This window comes from Periophthalmus magnuspinnatus, chromosome 22, assembly GCF_009829125.3.
Source record: "Periophthalmus magnuspinnatus isolate fPerMag1 chromosome 22, fPerMag1.2.pri, whole genome shotgun sequence".
Classification (NCBI taxonomy): domain Eukaryota; kingdom Metazoa; phylum Chordata; class Actinopteri; order Gobiiformes; family Gobiidae; genus Periophthalmus; species Periophthalmus magnuspinnatus.
The window spans coordinates 25,159,171-25,185,997 of record NC_047147.1 but is presented as its reverse complement, the minus strand read 5'-3'; the positions used below and the strand labels follow the sequence as shown (position 1 = coordinate 25,185,997).

General features: G+C 44.6%; 1 protein-coding gene across 2 annotated transcripts in view; it reads right to left on the bottom strand.

Annotated features, from left to right (window-relative positions):
* Window positions 1-26,827, bottom strand: part of LOC117390148 (protein jagged-2-like) — a 78,206-nt gene that overhangs the window by 39,027 nt on the left and 12,352 nt on the right. For both annotated transcript variants that reach the window (XM_055230890.1, XM_055230891.1), the window contains exons 3-5: window positions 12,172-12,232; window positions 2,979-3,233; window positions 1,670-1,730 (exon numbers count right to left, since the gene is read on the bottom strand). In XM_055230890.1, the coding sequence (XP_055086865.1) occupies window positions 1,670-1,730; window positions 2,979-3,233; window positions 12,172-12,232 (377 nt within the window). The remainder of the gene's footprint in view (window positions 1-1,669; window positions 1,731-2,978; window positions 3,234-12,171; window positions 12,233-26,827) is intronic.

Sequence of the window (26,827 nt, the reverse complement as noted above, 5' to 3'; positions counted from 1 at the left end):
GAATGCATGAGGTAAGTGAGGGATAACTTTGGATCTCTGCAAACGATTAAAGTGTTTTTGTTTGTTTTTGCTAAAAAATCCGGTACAGGGCCTTTAAATCAGTTGCGTCCGACCTCTTGTTTGTAAAATGTGTCTATAACTAAAGTGAATAAATGGATATAAACTTGAAGAATAGTCAAAACAACAAAAAAACTCCAAAAAACATTATCAGGACTAAATCTTTCATACAGTAGCCACGTAGCGTTTCCTTCTATTCTTCTGTCCTCGAGTATTTTTGTTTTGATTTCACATTTTGCATTAGACCTCCATGATAAGCCCCCCCCTGAGTGAGTGCATCTGTCACCGAAGGAGGTGGATTGTTTTGGGACCACCCTGATCCAGAGCAGCGGGTACGCAGATAAGAGAGGAACCAGAAGCCCTATGGAGGTACTCTCACCCGGGGCCAACCCACCGCACTTCCATCCCACATCCACCCCTCCTCTCCGGGGCGTCGGAGCAGCCAAAACAAGCTCCCACGACAAGAGCTGCACAGAGAAACATGTTTGAAGAGGAGAGCCGCCGATGGTCAACGCCTGAGGGACAAAAAAAAATAGTTCTGAGGGCCGCATTTGGACCCCGGGCCATAGTTTGGACATGAGGGCTATAAAAACCTTGGGAGCTCCTCTCGGTACACGCTTCCCCCATCCCATTCCGTACCATTCTTACACTTAACCTCCTAAGACCTGGTGTCCTCATCTGTGGACAACACATTTTGGATTGTTTAGGCCACAGTGCAAATTTTTAGAAGAACAGCAACAAGAACATGGTCAATTTTGAATATTTCTAAGAGTTTAGAATATTTATTTATTTTTATTTTTTATTTTTATTTATTTGTTTTATATTTTATTTTTCTATTGTATTTTAATTAATTAATTTTTATATTTTATTTATTTTTATTTTTTTTTGTATTTTAATTTATTTTTTCATTTTATTTATTTATATATTTTTATTTCATTTTATTTTTATTTTTATTTAAAGGCATATGTCTTCCTGCACCTGACAGCAGCACAAATGAGACACATTTTTCCTAGAGGCACAGTTGTTTTTTTGTTTTTTTACACAAAATGTCTGTGTTAAAGCACTTAATAGTTTTTACAAATAAAGTCCTGCAAGAGCTCGGGTCTCAGGAGGTTAAATAAAAGTCTACGATGCAAAACACTACACCCACACGCAAATAACTACTGTGAACTGAAATCATTTTAAAGAAGCACTATGAAACTTTTCTGACGGAGAGGTCCACCACCTGCTCGTCTCCACGGATATGTCATTTTTTTTTTTCCCTGGAATGTTCGCGTTATGCCGTTTAACTCATTTATGTTGACTTTTGCAGGACGCATGTTTGTATGACACAGAAACATGTTGAAAATAACACGCCTGTAGACTGAGGAGCAGGAAGCAGAACAATGGAGCCGTTTCGCAGTACAAGTCCTGAAATAGTCTGAGAAACGAGGTCTACAGGTCTAAATGTATCCATGCTGTTGCTAAGGCATCGTCACTTACCATGGCTTACTCGTGTTACTCACAATGTTTATTCCACGTTAAGTTTAAATTGTGTCTCATTCTTTGTCCGTGTTGGTTAATTTATCACCACATTTCAAAATATGTCAGATAAAATCGGACAAAGACTCACTTGCACTCTCCTGGTGAACTGCAGGTCCCGTGGTAAGGAGAGCAGCCCGGTTTACAGGTGGCTGAAGAAAAAAAAATATGTTTAAACAATAGAAGATGAAGAGGAGAGGGTCAGAGGAGCAGAGGATGAAGAGGAGAGGGTGAGAGGAGCAGAGGATGAAGAGGAGAGGGTCAGATGGAGCAGAGGATGAAGAGGAGAGGGTCAGATGGAGCAGAGGATGAAGAGGAGAGGGTGAGACGGAGCAGAGGATGAAGAGGAGAGGGTCAGACGGAGCAGAGGATGAAGAGGAAAGGGTGAGAGGAGCAGAGGATGAAGAGGAGAGGGTGAGAGGAGCAGAGGATGAAGAGGAGAGGGTCAGATGGAGCAGAGGATGAAGAGGAGAGGGTCAGAGGATGAAGAGAAGAGGGTCAGAGGAGCAGAGGATGAAGAGGAGAGGGTCAGAGGATGAAGAGAGGAGGGTCAGAGGAGTAGAGGATGAAGAGGAGAGGGTCAGACGGAGCAGAGGATGAAGAGGAGAGGGTCAGATGGAGCAGAGGATGAAGAGGAGAGGGTCAGATAGAGCAGTGGATGAAGAAGAGAGGGTCAGATGGAGCAGAGGATGAAGAGGAGAGGGTCAGATGCAGCAGAGGATGAAGAGGAGAGGGTCAGACGGAGCAGAGGATGAAGAGGAGAGGGTCAGAGGAGCAGAGGATGAAGAGGAGAGGGTCAGATGGAGCAGAGGATGAAGAGGAGAGGGTGAGAGGAACAGAGGATGAAGAGGAGAGGGTCAGAGGAGCAGAGGATGAAGAGGAGAGGGTCAGACGGAGCAGAGGATGAAGAGGAGAGGGTCAGACGAAGCAGAGGATGAAGAGGAGAGGGTCAGATGGAGCAGAGGATGAAGAGGAGAGGGTCAGAGGAGCAGAGGATGAAGAGGAGAGGGTCAGATGGAGCAGAGGATGAAGAGAAGAGGGTGAGAGGAACAGAGGATGAAGAGGAGAGGGTCAGATGGAGCAGAGGATGAAGAGGAGAGTTACAGAGGATGAAGAGGAGAGTGTCAGATGGAGCAGAGGATGAAGAGGAGAGGGTGAGAGGAGCAGAGGATGAAGAGGAGAGGGTCAGATGGAGCAGAGGATGAAGAGGAGAGGGTCAGATGCAGCAGAGGATGAAGAGGAGAGGGTCAGACGGAGCAGAGGATGAAGAGGAGAGGGTCAGACGAAGCAGAGGATGAAGAGGAGAGGGTCAGATGGAGCAGAGGATGAAGAGGAGAGGGTCAGATGGAGCAGAGGATGAAGAGGAGAGGGTCAGACGGAGGAGAGGACGTTTTTCTCACCGTTCTGGCAGGACTCTCCGCTCCACCCCTCCCTACATTCTGGTTTTCCGTTGTGGTCGCAGACGTAGTGACCGAAGTAGTCGTCCCGGGGCCGACAGACCACGTTGCACTTGGGGCCGTAGTAGTTGGGGTCACAGCGGACCCTCAGGCTGTACTCCAGAGAGAAGCCCAGAGACCGGTGCTCCACGGGCGGACTCAGTTCTCCGGGGTTCAGCATGGCTCTGTGGATGCTCCGGCCAATCAGCAGCTCCTCATCTGAACACAGACATGACAAAATTTGAATGGTTGTACTTTTTTGTATTTTAGTATTTAAACAACATGATTTTAAAGGTGTTGCGTCTCACACTTGTGCCAAAAGCGGCTGACCCTGTAGTTTAGACCTCTACAAACATGTTCTGAAATGTATTAAATTAGTTTAAACTTCAGATTTCAAACGTTTTTTTCCTAATGTTCCAGCTCTAGGCCTTAATTTCTTGTCATTGTTCGTATTTGTCTATTATGTTTCACGTGTGTCCCTGAATCTGTCTCCTTTTCCCCATGCGATCCCGGCTGTGTGAGCCCTTGCCTGTGATTGGACGGCTGTTTCCCCGCCTGGCCAATCCTGTGTTTCTCCTGCAGCCACCTCCCCCCATTTAAAAAAGATTCAGCTCACCTGTTTGGGGCCGGGATAACAGATTTTGTGTGTGTCTCTTAATGTGTTGAGACAGTACTGACTCGGTGTTTGTCAAGATTTTGTTACGTTATTGTAAAGTTTGTCTTAGTTAAACTTTACCTTTGTTACCCTTTTGTTTAAAACCCTGTGTTTTACCCTTTGTTTCGATATATTAGGTCCCTTATGTTTAGTTTACCCTCTTATAACCTTTTTCATTAAATTATTTCTTACTTTACTGTTTACCCACCCTGTTTTTTTGTTTCTTCCCTGACCGTGTGTGTGTGCGTGCGTGTGTGTGTGTGTGTGCGTACATAGCACTGTACTGGATCACCATGGCGATTTCACCCGTACAGCAGATCATTACTTGGATTAGATCATGATTAGTTTATCATACATCAGTGTACGCAGACACCGGAGCGGGTTAAGTGTCTTGCCCAAGAACACAGCAACAGCATTCATCTGTAGAAGCTGGAACAAACGCGCTACTGACACCAACACACACACAACACACACACACAACACAACCGCAGATGCTCTCGTCCTCGTGACTTTACAAACATGTTCTGAAATGCGTAGGATTCTTGTATCAGTTTAACAGTTCAGTCTTTTCTCAAATGTTAATGCCCCCAGACAAAAAAAAATCTGACAGCGACGACCTGCTCTGACATACACACGCGATTCAATATTTACCTAAATAATTCCAAATTCTTTCAAACAGAACGACCAGGATGTCAGCAGAAACGTTCTTTAAATAGTAACACACGTGTCTATAATGGGCTCAGGCACTTCAGACAAAACAACTCTTTTGTGAATCACATTCCACGGCACTTCCTGAGTCCGGTTCAGATTCAGAACTGGAATTTAGTCAAGAATAAATAAATTAGCTGAAAATGAAAATACAAACTGCCAAAACACGACTAAAACGATTAAAAAATACACATTGAGAAAAGATGTTGTTTGAAATGTCCTCCATGTGACGTTCAGGCCCCGTGTCTCGATCAGGAAGTGCAACTCAACGTCACGAGAGCCAAAAAGGAAACAATCCCAGACCGGCAGGAAGACGAACATCGGAAACGACCTTTAACCCCCCGAACACGACCCACAATGCACTGCAGCGGAGACAGGGGACCAGGACAGAGCAGACGCAGGGAAGTTGTCTACATCTCCTGTTTGGGGGTTTCTTATCACGGTCCGGTTCTTAAAATAAAGACGAGCCGGAGACACAGATCGTACTAGAATGTTTCATGATACTAAAATGTCAAAGTCAGTTTCGGTAACAGGAAAAGACTTGGCATTTTAAACAGTGCTCCAAAGTTATTCCTCACTTACCTTATGCATCCTGAGCATCCTCATTATTCAAAGAGATGAGTTTATAAGCGCTTTTCACAACTCTCAGGGATCAGAGTTTTGCAGTGAGTGGTAAAGCTGAGGACAACTAGCATGCTAACGATTGCCAATGTGGGCTCGGGCACCGCAAAACAACGCTTTTGTGAATCACATTCCACAGCACTTCCTGAGTCCGGTTTAGATTCAGAACTGGAATTTTGTCAAGAATAAATAAATTTAAAAAAGGCAAAAAATGACAAAAAAAATACCTAATTCATTTTTTTTAATTTAATTTAATTTAATTTAATTTAATTTAATTATTTATTTATTTATTATTATATTTTATTTTTTATTATTATTATTATTAATAATAATAATAATAATAATAATAATAATAATAATAATAATAATAATTATTATTATTATTATTATTATTATTATTATTTATTTATTTTTTATTTTTTATGTGTTTATTTTTTCCAATCTATATTCTCTACACCTTCCTTTCTCATTTACAAATTACTTGTACAAGCACTCTCCTCTGCCGTCTCCACGAACCAAATCCACGAAAAACAGCGAGACCGCGAAAGGTGAACCGCGATATAGCGAGGGACAACTGTATTTCGATTAAATTTATAAAAACTTGATCAAAATCCTCAAAACGCAACAGCAGACCATTTTTTAAATCCTCCGCACTCTATCAGCTACACGATGCCACAGCTGTCCCGAGGCAAACTGGCAAAGAAGTGGCTGATAATCTGCACCACTCGCCTGACTGACCACCACCGCCACTCCCCCAGTCTCCACATCCACACTGTACATAGACAGGGAGGGTGAAGTGTCTTGCCCAAGGACACAAAAACAGCATATGCGCCGGTACAAATGTTCACTCACACATGTTGAAAATGTTGAAATAAATGTTGAAAATCTCATTCTACTGCGTAAAGACAGAATGTTTTTAATTTTGACCATGCTATCGGAATCGGTATCGAGTATCGAGTCTATCCCTTAGTATCGAAATCAACTTTGAAATGTTTGTATCATGACCGCACCATCAGGACACACGTACGCACTCGTAAAAAAAAAAATCACTCCCTCTTTTGCTTCGTACGGAGTCGGACAGACACTGTACATTCTCCACAATAATTTATGACGGTACTTTTCTCTCACATCTGCTCTGTCACCAGCAGGGGGCGTGTCTGAGCCGCCGCGCCCCGCCCGCCCCTCCCACCCCCTGTGCCAAAAACACTCGCCCGCGGCTCTGACAGTCATAAATCAAATCTTAAATCAATTGATAAATCATGATTTCGCTGAGATCAGAGGTGATGTCTCGGGAAGAGGAATACGTCCGGGCACATCCAGACGCACACGACGGAGACGGCGCTGCGCTACGGGCGGACACGGGCGGATGATATTTGTGATCGCTTTAAAAATATTCATCTTAAAGCGGGGGTAGTCTGCACAATGCACTTTTTTGGAGCGTTATACTGTTTTATAATGTTGTTCCCTCATCAAAAAAATCGCATCTGAGTATAAGTCGCACCCCCGGACAAACAAAAAAGTGACTTATAGTCCAGAAAATACATAATAAAATTTAAAAAAAAAAAGTATATATATCTAAGCAAAAGTACTAGGCATTTGACCCATCCTTCTGTGTCTCTGGGTTAAACCTGTCAGGAGCAGTGGGACTACCTCAGCTGGAGGATTTGACCCGCTGTGCATGTTTTGGGTTGAGCGTGCGAGGTGTTGTTGGTGTTACTTTGATGACCAAACTCCGCCCTGTTCTCTGGAAGTTGTGGTTTTTTGTTCTAAAGTGAAAGTGTGAAGTGCTCCACACACACAGCTCCTTCTGCCTCATGTTCCTCTGCAGATTTAAGAATGTGAAGAATCTCAGAGTGTCTCCAGGTTTAAATCAGGACCAGCTCCTGTTTCAATGTGGACCAGACCTGAACCAGAACCAAAGACCAGGGATAAACCAGGACTGGACCAAGGACTGGACCAGGGCTAAACCAGGACTGGACCAAGACTGGACCAAGGACTGGACCAGGGCTAAACCAGGACTGGACCAAGGACTGGACCAGGGATAAACCAGGACTGGACCGGGACTGGACCAGGGCTAAACCAGGACTGGACCAAGACTGGACCAAGGACTGGACCAGGGCTAAACCAGGACTGGATCAGGACTGGACCACGGCTAAACCTGGACTGAACCAACACTAAACCAGGACTGGATCAGCATGAAACCAGGACTGGACCAGGCCTAAACCAGGACTGAACCAGGACTGGACTAGGGTTAAACCAGAACTGAACCAGGACTGAACCAGGACAGAACCAGGACTAAACCAGGACTGAACCGGGACTGGACCAGGATTGAACCAGGACTAAACCAGGACTAAAACAAGGACTGAACCAGGACTAAAACAGGACTAAAACAGGACTAAAACAGGACTAAAACAGGACTAAAACAGGACTAAAACAGGACTAAAACAGGACTAAAACAGGACTGGACCAGGACTAAACCAGGACTAAACCAGAACTAAACCAGGACTAAAACATAGTGGAATTTTCAACACAGAATAAAAGTTTTTGTCCATTATACCATGTCGTCTTCCATTAGTTCTGATCAAACTGAAGATGAAACTGTTCAGGGAGATTCACATTTTAGCCAGTTCCGTGATTTTTTTCAGTATCGATACCTGCTCAACTGAGTATCTAGTTTCAGTACTAGTTTTAGTATCAATTAGCGTCCGATCGATCCTGCTGAAAGCCCGACACACTCGCAGGAAGCAACAGCACACACTGGGAATTTCCAGGAAAGATCTACAGAGGCCTGAGCAAAACGTCACGCAATCGAAAGGGGTATTATAACGAAAACAAACCGACGAAAAGAAGAAACCACGAGCAGCTTGAGGGTGAGGAGGGCGAGGACGCAAGACAATTAGGTTCATCGAATATCATGATTATATGATTAGGCCGCAGTATGATGAGCGTGAGAGTTTTAGAAGACAAAATAAGTCATTTACGTTCAAAAATGTTATGAAAACGAAAGCGCTTTTGTATCTGTTTATGTCACGTCACTCAGAAAAATTGATTTCATAAACCGGGTCACACCCTGTAGAACATAAACGAAAGGAAAACTAAGGATTTAACAGTTTTTTGGTGTTAATCATTGCGAATAATCACCATGGAAACACAGGGAGGGCATCTGACACACTGGGACATTTCAGAACATGTCCGTAGAGGTCTAAACTACAGGTTTACACCGAATAAGACCCCATGGAGACACAGGGAGGGCATCTGACACACTGGGACATTTCAGAACATGTCCGTAGAGGTCTAAACTACAGGGTTACACCGAATAAGACCCCATGGAGACACAGGGAGGGCATCTGACACACTGGGACGTTTCAGAACATGTTTGTAGAGGTCTAAACTACAGGGTTACACCGAATAAGACCCCATAGAGGAAGGGTATTTGACACACATGGACATTTCACAACATATTTGTAGAGGGTTAATAATAATTGTGGGGTTTATTCTCACAATGATCACAACCCTAAAACTGTACTACCCGTAATCACAGCGAAACTGAAACAAAAAACAGCAACAGTTGTAAACATTTTGGAGAATCACACTAACTCCACAAGTAACTGCTAACGAATAACCCCCCCCCCCAGCTCCCATCAGCTGACTGGTGCACATTCACATTCAAGGCCAGTGAAGGGTTTATTTTTCACTGATTTCAATTTTGTGATTTGTAATTTATTTTCCAGAACAATTTTCAGTTCAGAGGTCACATTTTACGCCCTTCATGAGAAATCCACATCTGAGACGACGAATGAAATCTGAAATTTAAACTCCTCGAAGAGAATAATCACGAAAAAAGTTCCACAATAACCTTTTTCATGGGACATTTTATATAATTGTGATAATCTCCAACAAAGATCATCTCCATTATATCTCCAGAATGTGCAGAAAAAAGATACTTAATGTTCTCCACTAGATGGTAGTTATTCTCACTGATAACACAGTACAATTATATACAAGTTATGATGAATAAGTTCCATATTTAAACATTAAAATGATAAGAATTCAAATCCAGAATGTTTTAAAACTGTCTGCAGCTTTAATCATTATTGTGATATAATCGTTAATGACACAAAATTTAAATATTGTTCTACACCTCGTCTAATCTACAGGGTCAGCAGGTTTTACACAGAATAAGACCCCACGGACTGGACCAAGGACTGAACCAAGGACTGGACCACGGACTGAACCAAGGACTGAACCACGGACTGAACCACAGACTGAACCACGGACTGAACCACGGACTGAACCAAGGACTGGACCAAGGACTGAACCACGGACTGGACCAAGGACTGGACCATGGACTGGACCACGGACTGAACCACGGACTGAACCACGGACTGGACCAGGACTAAACCAGGACTAAACCAGGACTAAACCAAGGACTGGACCAGGACTGAATCAGGACTGGACCAGGACTGGACCAGGACTGAAACAGGACTGAACCAGGACTGAAACAGGACTGAACCAGGACTGAACCAGGACTGGACCGGGACTGAACCAGGACTGGACTGGGACTAAACCAAGGACTAAACCAGGACTAAACCAGGACTGAACCGGGACTAAACCAGGACTGAACCAAGGACTGAACCAGGACTAAACCAAGGACCAAACCAGGACTAAACCAGGACTAAACCAAGGACTGGACCAGGACTGAATCAGGACTGGACCGGGACTGGACCAGGACTGAACCGGGACTAAACCAGGACTAAACCGGACACAGGGAGGGCATCTGACACACAGACATTTCCCAACATGTTTGCGTGTGTTAACACGGGGTTTGCTTCTATTACCAGAATAACTGCAGCCTTTGATAATTGGAGCCAATCAAAAAACGATTTCGACTTAAATGCGCTCACACATTCTTGTGTTTGATTGTGATGCTGGTTCCCTGCTGCTCCTCCGCCTCACAAACAGGACGCAGCTTGTTCATGACGCCATCCACTTTCACCCAAAAACATGGAAATCCCACAGGATCGAAACTAACCTGGAGTAAACCTGTTTATGTAATCAGTGAAGAGGAGAAGAGAGGAGGAAGAGGAGAGGAGAGAGAAGGGAGGAGAGGAAGGAGAGCGTGGAGGAGGAGAGGAGAGGAAGAGGAGAGTAAGAGGAGAGAACGAGGAGGAGCTGGAGGAGAGAGAGGAGCTGTTTTAAGCCCGAGCCAAGTCCACAACACTTCAGGAACCTCCTCGAAACCACGGCGAAGGCAAACACGCACTCACAAACAAGACTCAAATCCAATACCACGATGTAGCGTCGGAGATCGGACGCTAATCGATACTAAAACCGGGATCGAATCAGTCGTGTTCAGAGGAGAGAAATTAACCTTTTAGAACAGGGGCGTCAAACACATTTTCACCGAGGGCCACATCAGCAAAATGGCCAACCTCAAAGGGCCAATTGTAAAATAAATCTAACTACTTTTTAAACTTGTTAATTAACTGTTTCTGGATTTATGACTTATTCTAGTTACAGATTTCGCATGTCCATTTGTCTAGATGTAAAAATACAACTGTGTAACTGTATCTCCTGATAAAAATGACACTTTAAGACCATCAAACCTTTTAATTTATCTTGTCGAGGGCCACATAAAATGATGCAGAGGGCCACGTTTGACCCGGGGGCCTTGAGTTTGACACATGTGTGACCAGTGTACACCACGGACGACTATGAACATACTGCACACTGAGGGAGTACACAGATAAATACCAAAAAACGACTGGACCACGGCTAAACCTGGACTGAACCAACACTAAACCAGGACTGGACCAGCACAAAACCAGGACTGAACCAGGACTGGACTAGGGTTAAACCAGAACTGAACCAGGACTGAACCAGGACTGAACCAGGACAGAACCAGGACTAAACCAGGACTAAAACAAGGACTGAACCAGGACTAAATCAGGACTAAATCAGGACTAAACCAGGACTGAACCAGGACTAAAACAAGGACTGAACCAGGACTAAATCAGGACTAAACCAGGACTAAACCAGGACTAAACCAGGACTAAACCAGGACTGAACCAGGACTAAAACACAGTGTAATTTTCAACACAAAATAAAAGTTTTTGTTCATTATACCATGTCGTCTTCCATTAGTTCTGATCAAACTGAAGATGAAACTGTTCAGGGAGATTCACATTTTAGCCAGTTCCGTGATTTTTTTCAGTATCGATACCTGCTCAACTGAGTAGAACGCTCCAGAACGTCTCATAATGTTTGAACTTCTTCAGTCATCAAATAAAAAAAAATAACTGTTACAGAACATTATTGGATCTTTTGTGTAATAAGCAAAGAATAGGTGCTATTTTCTGGTATCGGTATAGATATCGGTATCGGTATCTGAAATGAAAAGGCTGGATCGGCGCGTCCCGAGTCTTCTGGTGTGTATTTTTAGAGTCTGTATAGTCCACACATAAGGATTACGATGACCAAAATACAATTACGTTATTTTTTTATTGCGTTTTACTGTTGGAGCGTGTCATTTTCAACACAAAATAACGGGTCAGGAACGGGTCATTTTCTTAGTATCAGTATCATCAGTTGTTCAGATATTTACTGCATTTTCCGTCGCTCTGGAGTATAAGTCGCACCCGTCAAACATACACGTAACAGTGAAGAAAAAAACATGTATAAGTCGCGTTTTTGGGAGATATTTATATTACAAAATCTTCGAGTAAGGACAGACATTTTATATTTAATACTAACTAATAAAATAGAGAACAACAGGCTACGCTAACATAACACATTTGTATTTATTCAGCGACATGAAGCGCAGACAATTTCACATATAAGTCGCACGCCCGGGCAAACTACGAGAACATGTACAACTTTACGAAAATACGGTATCTACTTTACAGTCAGTATTTGATTTTAAATACTTCAGACAACCAAAGTTCGATCGTAGTGTCCTCAAAAAACACACATGGATCCAAAACTTCCCTCACATCATTCAATCTTATTATTATTATTATTTATTATTATTATTTATTATTATTTTTTTATTATTATTATTTTTTTATTTATTATTATTATTATTATTATTTTATTTTATTTTATTTATTTATTTATTTTTTAATTTCAAAATCAAAACTGGGTCACAGCGGCAGAGTGGTTAGCCTGGCTTACCTGTGTTGCCGTGCGTTTCGTTGTCTCGGTCCCAGGCCTCGACGATCACGGTGAAGGCTCTCTGAAACGACAAAGGTCAAAGGTCAGCTGAGGTCATGCCGAAACTGCAAGGGTCACGCTAACGTCACGCTAGCATTACGCTAACGTCACGCTAACGGGGGAAAGATTATCGGCTTCACTTACGAACAGGAAGTTAAACGGAGAGGTCAAGTTTATACAAAAATACAAACTTTAAACATTACCGCGAGTTAAAATGTTTATAAAATGACGTTCGCTTCTAATTTGCTGCGGTCAGATGAAAATTAGCATCTATTATTGGACCCGAGCGTAGACATTTTGGGCGTCCACTCCGGTTTATGAATTCTTGAAGTTACTCCCAGCATGCACCAGTGACGCACCCGGACACTATTTTTAGTTCTACCTGGGAAAAAATAAAGTTTGGGATTACATCAAAATAAAAACAAATAAAAAAGAGTGAGTCCTTCTCCGTGTACAGACAGTTTTGCCCTGAAATAAAAATCAATAAAGAAACAAAATAAACCTAAACTGGTCAAAGATTCTGAACTCAAGTGATTTTAACTTTTAAATATTTCGCTTCAGATCAAACAACGAACACACGACCGACCGAGCGACTTATTATATTAATTTAGCTCCAGATTAACACTGTTATATTTTTCATTTTTGTCCCACCTGCCCATCCTCTCCCTCTCTCTCCCTATTCCACTCTTCTGCTCTCTTCTTTCTGTTGCCATATGTTTTCTTTTCCTCTCTCTACTCCCCTCCCTCTCTCTCTCTTACCCTCTCTCTCCTCTACTCCTCTCTCTCTTAACCCCTCTCTCTCTGTGTCTCTCTCTTTCTCTCTCTCTTTCTTACCCTGTCTCTCTTTCTCTCCCTCTCCTCTCTCTGCTCTCTCTTACCCTCTCTCCTCTACTCCCCTCTCTCTCTCTCTCTCTCTCCTCTACTCCTCTCTCTCTCTTACCCTTTCTCACTCTCTCTCTCTCTCTCTCTTACCCTCTCTCCTCTACTCCTCTTACCCTCTCTCTCTCTCTCTCTTCTCTCTCCCTGTCCCACTTTTCTTCTCTCTTGTTTCAGGTGCTCTGTGTTTCCATCTGGACAGCTGTGCGTTCCCATGACCTCGACTCGCCCTCCACACGCCCTGGGGCAGATTACAGCACTGGCAGGGGGCAGACAGGGACAGACAGGGGCAGACAGGGGCAGACAAGGACAGACAGGGACAGACAGAGACAGACAGGAGCAGACAGGGGCAGACAAGGACAGACAGGGACAGACAGAGACAGACAGGAGCAGACAGGGGCAGACAGGGGCAGACAGAGAGACAGGGGCAGACAGGGACAGACAGAGACAGACAGAGACAGACAGAGACAGACAGGGGCAGACAGGGACAGACATGGGCAGACAGGGACAGACAGAGACAGACAGAGACAGACAGGGACAGACAGAGACAGACAGAGACAGACAGGAGCAGACAGAGACAGACGGGAGCAGACAGAGACAGACAGAGACAGACAGAGACAGACAGGGACAGACAGAGACAGACAGGGGCAGACAGGGACAGACAGAGACAGACAGGGACAGACAGAGACAGACAGAGACAGACAGAAATGTGATTCTTGTATTAATTTTTCACTTCAAATTTCATTTTGTCATTTTTTCTATACACATTTAAAGAGGGAAAAGCCCTAAACTCTAAACTCACAAACACATTTCAAACGGAGCTGCTAAACTGGGCAGGACCTGGAGGACTCGAGGGGGGAGTGAGAGGGGAGGAGGGGTCTGGGGGTATAAGGAACAATGTGATTGGTCTAACACGTATCCAAACTGTTTCTGATTCCAAACGCCTGGTTGTGATCAGTTCAGTCTTTTGTGATGTCATGCAGTGCTTGAAATTGCAGAGGCCACTGGAGGCAGGACACACTTAAGATGATTTTCACCAGAAAGCCGCAAATTTACCCAGATTCTACAAAAATTGCCAAAAAAATGAGGAACAAGCCCTAGCACGGGTCAGAAGACAGGGGCAGACAGGGGCAGACAGGTGGACAGGGGACAGGGACAGACCGGGGAAGATGTCAGGAGTGACAGGACCGACAGGGATTTTTGGTGACTCAGATCAGAGCTGTGTCTTTACAAGTTGCTGTGTTGGCTGTAGGCTCAGTTCACAGGACGAGACGGCAGAGCGGTTATTCAAATCAGCTGCAGCTCCAGGGCGCCAGAGTAACCAGTTGAATTGAGTGCACCGGTGCGACCAAGGTTTTCATTTGTGTGCACCCGAAAATTATTTGAGTGCACAGGAACATGATTCAGGTGCACCGGAACACAATGAACATGATTTGAGTGCACGGGAAGATGATTTGGGCACTGGGGCATGATTTGATTGCACCGGAACATGATTTGGATGCACCGAAATATGATTTGTGTGCACCAGAACATGATTTGAGCGCACAAGAACATGATTTGTGTGCACCAGAACATGATTTGAGCGCACAAGAACATGATTTGTGTGCACCAGAACATGATTTGGGTGGACCAGAACATGATTTGGGTGCACAGGAACATGATTCGGGTGCACCGGAACATGGTGAACATGATTTGAGCACCCAGGAACATGGTTTGAGTGCATCAGAACATGATTTGGGAGCACCGGAACATGATTTGAGTGCATCAGAACATGATTTGAGTGCACAGGAACATGATTTGGGTGCACTGGGACATGATTTGGATGCACAGGAACATGATTTGAGCGCCCAAGAATATGATTCGGGTGCACCGGAACACAATGAACATGATTTGAGTGCACGGGAAGATGATTTGGGCACTGGGGCATGATTTGATTGCCCCGGAACATGATTTGGATGCACCGAAATATGATTTGTGTGCACCAGAACATGATTTGAGCGCACAAGAACATGATTTGGATGCACAAGAACATGATTTGGATGCACAAGAACATGATTTGGATGCACAGGAACATGATTTGAGTGTACGGAAACATTTAACAATTCATACTCTACACTACACACCTAAAAAATAAAAAAAAGGGAGGAGGCGGAGAAGAGGAAGGGAGGGGGGGGGGGGCGGAGGTGATGGAGGACAGGAAGTTTTTACCTGCTTAAGTGTGTGAAAGAGAGAGGGAGAGAGAAAGAAAGAGGGAGGTGAGAAGAGATGTGAGAGAAGAGAGGGAGAGAGAAGAACTTTACAGGTGTTTAAGAGGACAAAAAAGAGAGAGAAGGGGGAAGAGAGTGAGAGAAGTGAGAGAGGACAGGAAGTTTATGCCTGTTTAATTAAGTGTGAGAAAAAGGAGAGGGGGAAGTGGAGAGAGGGAGTGAGAGAGGTATGGAAAAGGTTTAAATCTGTTTAAGTGTGAGAAAGAGAGAGAGGGGGAGAAGAAAGAGAAGGAGAAGGGCGAGAGAGACAAACAGAGAGAGAGAGCGAGAGACGAGAGAGCAAATGTACATGTGTTTAAGTGTGTGAAAGAGAGAGAACAGGAGAGGAGGAGGTTCACAGGTGTGTTCAAGTGTGTGAAAGAGAGGGAGACGCGGAAAATTACAGAGGGAGAGAGAGGTGAGGAAGTTCAGGTGTATTTAAGTGTGTGAAAGAGAAAGAGGGAGAGAGAGGAGTGAGGTGTTTAAGTGTGAGAAAGACAGAGAGAAGGAGAAAAGAGAGGGAGAGAGAGACAGGGAGGGGAAGAGGGAGAGAAGAAAGAGAGAGATGGAGCAGATGAACAGTTCACACGTTTGACTGTGTGAAAAAGAGAGAGAGGGAGGAGTTTGACCGACAAGGAAAAAGTTTATCAGTGTCACTGCTGCATGTGAAACCAGGACTAATGCTGCAGACTGCCTCTCTCTCTTTCTTTCTCTCTCTCTCTCTCTGAATCGTTTGGTTCTGCCCCGGGCGACCGTGACTTCAGAGCGACCAGCCACGCCAAAAATAGTGCCGCATTTTCAGTGCATTCCTGTTTGTTATGTCACATTCTACAGCAGTGAGATCACAGCAGAAACATTTACCAAAGAGAGGTCATTACGGGAGTCTAACCCACAACCTCCTCACTGAGAGACGGAATAACCACTCTGCCACAGTAACACAACGAGGACATGCACACACCACTCGGACACACCAGGAGGCTAACACACAACTGATGCAATAACTATTTTTAAGCCGATACAGTATTCAGTATTTGTCTCACTGCTGTGGACCAAAACAAAATGTGTTAATATAAAAGAATGAACTTTTCTCTTCTGCAAAAATAATCACACAATTTGATGAACACACACACACACACTCTCATATGCACGCACACACGCACACCACTACACACACATGCACACACACACACTCTCATATGCACACACGCACACACACCCCCATGCACACACGTACACACACATGCACACACACTCTCATATGCACACACACATGCACACACATACACACACCCCCACACGTACACACACATGCACACCCCCACACGTACACACTCTCTCACATGTACACACACACCCCCATATGCACACACACACGCACACACACCCCCACACGTACACACACACGCACACACACACTCATATGCACACACACACGCACATGCACCCCCACACTCACACACACACACATACACTCACACACATACACATACATGCACACACCCTCTCATATGCACACACACATGCACATGCACACACACACACACACTCACACGTACACCCCCTCTCACATGTACACAAACACAGATGTAAACACACACAGATGTACACACGCACACACACATGTACACATGCACACACAGACGTACACACACACACTCGCCCCTACACCCCTTCTCACATGTACACACACACACACACTCTCATATGCACACACACACATATGCACACACTCACACACAGGAACATCAGCGCCAAATATTGCAAACATTTTTCAAACTGGACTCACATCAGTGTGTGTGAACGGAGTCCACATTACGCTCGTCAAAAGTATCGAACTAGATACTCATTTTTCACAGGTATCGATACTAAAAAGTCTCACTCACAGGACAGAAATTAACCTTTTGTGAACATGTTTAGAATGACGTCACAAGTATAAGACACATAGACAAGTTTACACACACACACGGACCACTATGACCCTACTGCACACTGAGGGAGTACACACATATAACACACACGGGAACAGAAAAAAAAGTACAAACATTTAAAGTTGAAAATCACATCCTATTGTCTAAATAAAGAGTATTGAGTATCAAGTCTATTCCTTAGTACCGACATCCAGTTATATTTATTATTTTATTATATTTTATTATATTTTAGTATCATAATAACACTACTAGGAACCAATATTTTCCACTCCTTACTGAGAGGAGAAGAAAGGCTAACCACTCTGCCACAGTTGTCCTGATCGTTATTTTGAATCAAACCTCTCAGGCTAAAGTGTGTTAAGTATTGTCCTTGCGTCTCTGCGGGACAAAAGACCGCTCCCGTTACTCTGCAGTTCAGATCACAGATAAGACTGAGAGATCCAGGGGCCGATACGGAGCACGGTATGAGCACGGACGGGTTACAGGAGGATTAAAGCCACAGCGTGTCACTTTTTTAGCCAAAAATAGACTAAAAGTAAATGTACAAAAACCTGCTCCTTTACTGTGAGTGGGCTTGCCTCTCCACAAACCTGACTCTTGGAAATGGTCTTTGTTTGAAAATGATGGTGACCAATGAGCTCCCTCGTTTCACGTGTCACTGAAATGAACTGATCTGATTGGACGGACGTGTTGCGTTCCGGCCCGAGCTGCGACGGACGGACCACAAACATGTTTACGCCAAAAAAAGTGCTGGTGTAATGTTCCCAAATGTGACTTTATCTGTCCATCTGGATTTGAACAGGCTCCACCCAGCTGCTCTCTCACCCCATCCAACCCAGCTCCCCTCCTCTTTATCTCTCTCCCTCTCGCTCTCCATCCAACCCAGCTCCCCTCCTCTTTATCTCTCTCCCTCTCGCTCTCCATCCAACCCAGCTCTCCTCCTCTTTATCTCTCTCCCTCTCGCTCTCCATCCAAAACAGCTCTCCTCTCTCTCTCTCTCTTTCACCATCCAAACCAGCTCTCCTCCCCGCTTTATCTCTCTCACCCCATCCAACCCAGCTCCCCTCCTCTTTATCTCTCTCCCTCTCGCTCTCCATCAAAAACAGCTCTTCTCTCTCTCTCTTTCTCTCTCTCCATCCAAACCAGCTCTCCTCCTCTTTATCTCTCTCCCTCTCTCTCTCTAGCCATCCAAACCAGCTCTCCTCCCCGCTTTATCTCTCTCTCTCCATCCAAACCAGCTCTCCTCCCCGCTTTATCTCTCTCTCTCTCCATCCAAACCAGCTCTCCTCCTCTCTCTCTCTCTCTCTCTCTCCACCTAAACCAGCTCTCCTCCCCCTCTCTCTCTTTCTACACCAAAATTGCCTGCCTCCTCTCTCTCCTCCTCTCCCTCTACTCTGCTCTCTCTCCTCTCTTTCTCCTCCTTTTCTCTCGTTTTATTCGACAACAAAGCATTGGCATATTCTCTATCGCTAGTCCTCCTCCTCTTTCTTCTCTGGTACTACTCCTCTCTCTTCTCTTCTCACTCTCTCTTAGTCTTCTTGTTCTGTGACAAAGCTTAGGTGTATTCGCTCCACTTTGGCACACACTCTCCTCTTCTCTCTCCTCTTTCTCCTTCTCTCTCGTCTCTCTCTCTCCTTCTCTCTCCTCCTCCTCTCCCCCTCTCCTGCTTTGTCTCTTAGATAGTCTCATTGTTCTGTGACAAAGCTTAGGTATATTTGCTCCACTTTGGCACACGCTCCTCTTTCTCTTCCTCTTTCCTCTCTCCTCTCCCTCCTCGCTCCTCTCCCTCCTCTCTCCTCTTCCTCTCCTCTTTCTCTCTTAGTCTCATTGTTCTGTGACAAATCTTAGGTGTATTCACTCCACTTTGGCACACACTCCTCTCTCTCCTCCTCTCCCCATCTCCTCCTCTCTCCTCTCAGCTCTCCTCTCCCTCCTCTCTCCCTCCTCCTCCCCTCCCCCTCTCCCCCTCCTGCTTTCTCTCTTAGATAGTCTCATTGTTCTGTGACAAAGCTTTGGTATATTTGCTCCACTTTGGCACACGCTCCTCTTTCTCCTCCTCTCCCCATCTCCTCCTCTCCCCTCTCCTCTCCCTCTCCTCTCCCTCCTCTTTCTCTCCTCCCCCTCTCCCCCTCTCCTGCTTTCTCTCTTAGATAGTCTCATTGTTCTGTGACAAATCTTAGGTGTATTCGCTCCACTTTGGCACACGCTCCTCTCTCTCCTCCTCTCCCCATCTCCTCCTCTCCCCTCTCCTCTCGCTCCTCTTTCTCTCCTCCTCCTCTCCCCCTCTCCCCCTCTCCTGCTTTCTCTCTTAGATAGTCTCATTGTTCTGTGACAAAGCTTAGGCGTATTCGCTCCACTTTGCTCCACAGTCTGACAGTGATTTTAGTGTCGTGGGAAAGGCCCTGGAGGCATCACAGACAAAAGCTCGTACCACAGCACGCTCACCTGAGGAGACGAGATTCCTGGAAAAAAGGACCATTCTTACATGAGCCAAAAAATTCAAATCATAATTTAGATTTTATCATGATTCAGGTACTTCCTTTAAACCAGACCCATGCTGCACACTGGACTTTTACAGCGTTTAAACATGTTATATCTGTTTCTTCTCACTGACCCTCTGATGTTGTATTTGGACTGATTTGTGCATGTTTCAGGAATTAATTGCTTATTTTTAAGATGCCACAACCATACGATGATGTTTACGGTGACGTCAGCTCCCACTGGGCAGTTTTCGACCATGGAAGTCAGTGAAGTGGTTCCTGATATTAACTTGTTTCAGATGAATATTGTGAAGTGACTATGTGCGAGTCTAGAGCTGGACACAGATCATCAGAAGGATCACGTCACGTTTTGTTTTTTCTCAGCATATTGTCTCGTCCTATAGCCCAATGTCAACTGGGATTTGAACCCAGGACCTTCTTGCTGTGAGGTGACAGAGTTACACATTCTGTCACCGGTCTTATTCTTGGTTTAGTCCTGGTTTAGTCCCAGTTTAGTCCTGGTTTAGTCCTGGTTTAGCCATGAAATAGTCCCGGTTTAATCCCGGTTTAATCCCGATTTAGTCCCAATTTAGTCCCGGTTTAGTCCCGGTTTAGACACGTTTTAGACACGTTTTAGTCCTGGTTTAGTCCCGGTTTAGTCCCGGTTTAGTCCCGGTTTAGCCCTGGTTTAGCCCTGGTTTAGTCCTGGAATAATCCTGGTTTATTCCCGGTTTAGCCCTGGTTTAGTCCTGGTTTAGTCCTGGTTTAGTCCTGGTTTAGCCCTGAAATAGTCCTGGTTTAGTCCTGGTTTAGCCCTGGTTTAGTCCTGGTTTAGTCCTGGTTTAGCCCTGAAATAGTCCTGGTTTAGTCCTGGTTTAGCCCTGGTTTAGCCCTGGTTTAGCCCTGGTTTAGCCCTGGTTTAGCCCTGGTTTAGCCCTGGTTTAGCCCTGGTTTAGTCCTGGTTTAGTCTTGGTTTAGCCCTGGTTTAGCCCTGGTTTAGTCCTGGTTTAGTCTTGGTTTAGCCCTGGTTTAGCCCCAGTTTAGCCCCAGTTTAGCCCCAGTTTAGCCCCAGTTTAGCCCCAGTTTAGCACGGTTTGGCACGGTTTAGCCCCAGTTTAGCCCCGGTTTAGCCCCGGTTTAGCCCCGGTTTAGTCCTGGTTTAGTCCTGGAGTTGAACCCAGAACCTTCTTGCTGTGAGGGAGGTGCTCACTCTGCCATGACTTTCAAATCACATAAGACGTAAGTGCCACATGTAAACGAGCCAATGAGAGAAGAGCTCGTGCGTGTGAGTCAGCCCCGCCCACAGTAGGTCCTCGCTCCGACAGCGACGTCTGACATTTACACTGTACTTATAAACATGCCCTGTGGGGACATATACACAGGGACAGGGCTGGGACCAGGACGTCAGCAACACTTCTGCACTTTTACTACAAATATCACTGATTTTATGCTGTTTTTAAAGGTACAATATATATTTTTGCTGTCTCCATGGAAATGTTATTGCTTTGGAACATTTCACAGTATAGCATTAAATATCTATCCATCGATCTATTCATTTATCCATTTATCTGTTCATCTTAGTGTTGTCACGATACTAACATTTCAAACTTGATTTTAACACTCGATACTCAATACTGATTCTGATTCCATGACAGAGCCATTTGGACCCGGTTTACACAGGAAAAACAAACAAAACAAACAAACACTGAGAGCCGTAAATGCTTTTTCACATCTAAAATGAAGATAACACTGTAGCCTCCCTGTTCTCTACCAAAGATAATAGCCCTGGTTTAGTCCCGGTTTAGTCTCGGTTTAGTCCCGGTTTAGTCCCGGTTTAGTCCCGGTTTAGACGCGGTTTAGACCCGGTTTAGTCCTGGTTTAGCCCTGGTTTAGTCCTGGTTTAGTCCTAGTTTAGTCCTAGTTTAGACCTGGTTTAGACCTGGTTTAGACCTGGTTTAGACCTGGTTTAGTCCTAGTTTAGTCCTAGTTTAGACCTGGTTTAGACCTGGTTTAGACCTGGTTTAGTCCTGGTTTAGCTCTGAATCAATCCTGGTTTAGACCTGGTTTAGTCCTGGTTTAGACTTGGTTTAGTCCTGTCTTACATTTGTGCAAAGTTAGATGAGGAAAATCAATCGGTCTCAGATTAAACAGCTCATACCAGCGTCATGTGACCAGCATCATGTGACCAGCATCATGTGACCAGCATCATGTGACCAGCATCATGTGACCAGCGTCATGTGACCAGCATCATGTGACCAGCGTCATGTGACCAGCACACAAGCATCGTGGGAAACTGGGGCTGTTATGGAAAAAACAAATATTGCTGTGGACCTGCTCTAGACCAATTATAGTCCTGGTTTAGTCCTGGTTTAGTTTAGTCCACGTTTCCCCTGGTGTAGTCCTGATTTTCTGCTGTTTGTTTCCTGATTTAGTCTTAGTTTAGCCCTGGTTTAGCCCTGGTTCAGTCCTGGTTTAGCCCTGGTTTAGCCCTGGTTTAGCCCTGGTTTAGCCCTGGTTTAGCCCTGGTTTAGCCCTGGTTTAGCCCTGGTTTAGCCCTGGTTTAGTCCTGGTTTAGTCCTGGTTTAGCCCTGGTTTAGCCCTGGTTTAGCCCTGGTTTAGTCCTGGTTTAGTCCTGGTTTAGCCCTGGTTTAGCCCTGGTTTAGCCCTGGTTTAGTCCTGGTTCAGTCCTGGTTTAGTCCTGGTTTAGCCCTGGTTTAGCCCTGGTCCTGTGATAATAAGTGATAATGTGACTCAAGGCCGTCTTTATTTAAACTGTTTGAACATGACACGAGTGGACGTCCTGGTTTAACCCGTTCAGCTCTTTATGGCTCAGGAGGTAAAGCAGATGCCCCGTGACGGGCGGGAACGCACCGATCCAGCTTTTTCAGTTACGATACAATAACGATACTTTGCCTTTAAGCGTCTGCCGACCCCCGATATTAACCGATACTACTCTAATATGAAGAGATGAAGAGCTGACTCACAGGTGTGTGCTAAAAACAGGGCTTGGGCGGAGTTTGTCGTCAGGTTAAATCGCATAATTAGGGGAAAATAATCAAAATCGGCCCTACATATAAGCTTAAAAATATCGGCAGAGCTTATCGGACATCGGGGGAAAAAAACATATCGGTCGATCTCTACACAAGAGATCCAAGAAATACTCGTTTGTTTACAATTTGAATAAAACTTGACGTCATTTTGCTGATGTTGACAGTAGTAAAAATATATGGAGGAAATGACCCTCATTAGAGCTTTAGATTGAGTTTAAAGAACACCTGTTTATCCGGTTTAGGAGGAGAGGGGGAGAGAAAGAGGGAGGAGAGGGAGAGAAAGAGGGAGGAGAGGGAGAGAGAGGGGTCAGAGGAGTAAGGGGAAAGAGACGAGGGAGGGGGTTGAGAAAACGGGGAGAGGGAGAGGGAGGGAGATAAGAGAGAGAGAGAGATAAGGGGGTGAGGAAGGAGAGAGAAAAGGGGGGAGAGGGGGAGGGAGAGAGGGGAGATAAGGAGGGAGAGAGAAAAGGGGAGAAGGGTGAAAGAAGAGGAAATGAGGAGGGAGGGGAGATAAGGAGTGAGAGAGAAAACAGGGGAAAGAGAGAATGGGAGAGGGGTGGAAGGAGAGGAAAAGAGGAGGGAGAGAGGGGAGATAAGGAGGGAGAGAGAAAAGGGGAGAGTGGTGAAAGAAGAGGAAAAGAGGAGGGAGCGAGGGGAGATAAGGAAAGAGAGAGAAAAGGGGAGGGAGAAAGGGGAGAAGGGTAAAAGAAGAGGAAAAGAGGAGGGAGAGAGGGTGGGTAAGGAAAGAGAGAGAAAAGGGGGAGAAAAGTGAAAAAAGAGGAAAAGGGGAGGGAGGGGAGATAAGGAGTGAGAGAGAAAACAAGGGAAAGAGAGAATGGGAGAGGGGTGAAAGAAGAGGAAAAGAGGAGGGAGAGAGGGGAGATAAGGAGGGAGAGAGAAAAGGGGAGAGTGGTGAAAGAAGAGGAAAAGAGGAGGGAGCGAGGGGAGATAAGGAAAGAGAGAGAAAAGGGGAGGGAGAAAGGGGAGAAGGGTAAAAGAAGAGGAAAAGAGGAGGGAGAGAGGGTGGGTAAGGAAAGAGAGAGAAAAGGGGGAGGGGGAGAAGGGTGAAAAAAGAGGAAAAGAGGAGGGAGGGGAGAGAGAGGGTGAGAGGGAGGAGAAATGAGAGAGAGAGGGGGGGGGGGTGGAGTAAGGGGGAGAAAAAAGGGGGAGAGGGGTGAGGGGAGGACAAGACTAAAAATACTACCCGCTGTGTGAGAAGCGAAATCTGAGCCCAGATGAAACACCTGTCCAATTACAGATTACACACACACGGCTGATTTAAAGCTGCACTAAGGAACTTTTCTGTGGATAATCTCTGTATTTTAACGTGAGACGGGTCAGATCCTCAGGTGGAGATGCTGTGTCAGGTGCAGATGTGTTGACCTGGTTTATGGTGAATATGGTTAATGCTCAAGTTTTATTCTGCATAAAAGTGTCTGACCCTGTAGTTTAGAGCAGCACAAACATGTCACATGTGATTCTTTTATTAGTTTGTCAGGTCAACTTTTCAAACTTTTGGCTCATAGGTTTTGTTGCACCCAGCGACCTCAATGTTAGCATCACTACTTCCTGTGCAGTTTTATCTCTATGAGGTTTTTTCTCTAAGTCACACTAAAATAATGACTAAATATTTAAAAATAAGGCAGTGGACAGGGAACTGCAGGTGGGTTAGGGGTCAGGGGTTAGATGTTTGGTCAGGGGTGTGCAAACTTTTTGACACACAGGCCACAGTGGTTTCTAAAATTTGACAGAGGATATATATATATATATATATATATATATATATATATATATATATATATATATATATATATATATATATATATATATATATATATATATATATATATATATATATATATATATATATATATATATATATATATATATATATATGTTTATATGTTTATATTACATTAGAGATTTGCCCTGTAACATGTAGCAAAGCCTGAATCTGCAGGGCTCATTGTATAAACTGTTTTTCAAAATAATTTATTAAATAAAACACAGCATAAAAACTTTGAACAAGGTTTACCCTTACCTATTTTAATATCATTTGGTCACGTTCGGCGGGCCAAATTAATAAGCCCAAAGGGCCGTGCGTGGCCCCCGGGCCGTAGTTTGCCCATGTCTGGGTTAGGGGGTCAGGGTCAGACAGTGGACAGGGAGCTGCAGGTGGATGTCACTGACAACATGTTAAACACTACATAAATAAAATAAATCCTTCACCAGAGACACTTCTGTGTTTAGACAGAGACATGTTTGTGCCTCAATGCTAATGCTAATGCTAATTTTGAGGCATAATGAACATTAAAACAGAGAACTGAAGTATTCTACATATAAAAACATGATTATGATCAAAACACTAGAATGAGATTTTCAGTATTAAATGGCAGTACTTTCTTCTCCTTATATGTGTGTACTCCCTCAGTGTGCAGTTGGGTCATAGTGGTCCATGGTGTACACTACTCTATGTCTTATACTTATACTTATACTTATACTTATACTTATACTTATACTACAGATACAGACAGACATCATTCTAAAGTTATTCAGGAAAGATTTGTTTCTGTCCTGTGAATGTGACACTTTTAGTATCGATACCTGCTCAAATGCTCAAACTTTGATAGTAGTTTTGCCGTCTATGGGCCGAGGGCGGGTCCGCGGCGGCCATCTTGGATCCTAAAGGCTGGTTCCATTGACTCTGTACACAGACTGTAGTATCCTCTGCACTGATCCCTGTGCTAATAGACTGACAGTAATCGCTCTATTTTAGACACAGACGGACCCCTCCTCCGCTCATCCCCCTCTTCACTCAGCTCTGCCTTTATTTGAATGAAACTGTGTCAGAGAGAAAGAAAAGACGAGAGAAAGAGAGGAGACAGAGATGGAGAGGGTGAGGATAGGGAGGAGGGGAGGGAAGAAAGATGGAGAGAGGAAGTAAGAAAAAGAGAGCGATGCGGAGAGACAGCGACAGAGAGAGAGAGGGAAGGAAGGAGAATGAGGAGGGGGGGCAGAGACGGTAAGAGAAGGAGTGAGTGGGTGCTTTAGAAGAGAGAGAAAGAAGAGAGGTGAGGAGAGAGACAGAGAAGAGAGGAGGCGGAGAGAGACAGAAGAGAGTAAAAGAACAAGAGTAGAGAGATTTAAGATGTAGGACAATGAGAGAGAAGAAAAGAGCGGGAGAGAGAAAGAAGAGGGAAGGAGGGAAAGAGATGGAAGAGAGAGCGAGAGGGATAGAGGGAAAGAGAGAAGGAGAGAGGGACAAAAAGAGAAAGAGGGAGAGATAAAGAAAAGAGAGAGAGGACCCAAATATCTTCAAGGGCACAGAGAAGTGACCACTGTCCCTTCCCCTCTCTGTCTCTCCCTCTTTCCCTCCCTCCCTCTCTCTGTCATTCCTTTCTTCACACAGAGACAGCAGAGACAGACAGATTTATACAGAGGAGCCTGCAGCGGTGTCCTGGATTCAGACAAAACAGAGAGACACTTCAGCAAACGTCAAGAGGAGCAGACCAGAGCTGAACCATACTCTCAATCCAACCTTCAAAATAAAACTCCACCTGCAGTTATGCTTTTATTTTGGTGGGTCCTCCTTCTCCCTCTGTTCGACTAAGATCATTCTGATTCACCTGTCATGCTTACACTTGTTTCCACCCTTTCAAAATAAAACTCCAGTGTTCTACTTATATTATTCGCTCTTATTTTGGCGGGTCCCTCTCTCCCTCTGTATGACTAACAGATTGTGAATCAGATGACATTATCACACTTTTCCTGCAGCCTTTTTCAACGTCTTTGATGCCAAATCGCTCCCGAGGTTCCCACGCCTCAGCTCCGCGTCAGATTGGTCAATGCTGTTTCCCACGGTCTTTCTCAGCGCGTGATTGGCCGATGTCCTGTTTAGATTTGATAATGAGTTACCTGGTTTTCTTAATCAACAGCTCTGTCCCCTTCAGAAGAACTCAAGGAGGTCAACGCTCAAGTTTGAGTTTCAAAATAAAGTCAAGAGGTTTCAGACAGTTTCAGATAAAACGCTTTTGTGC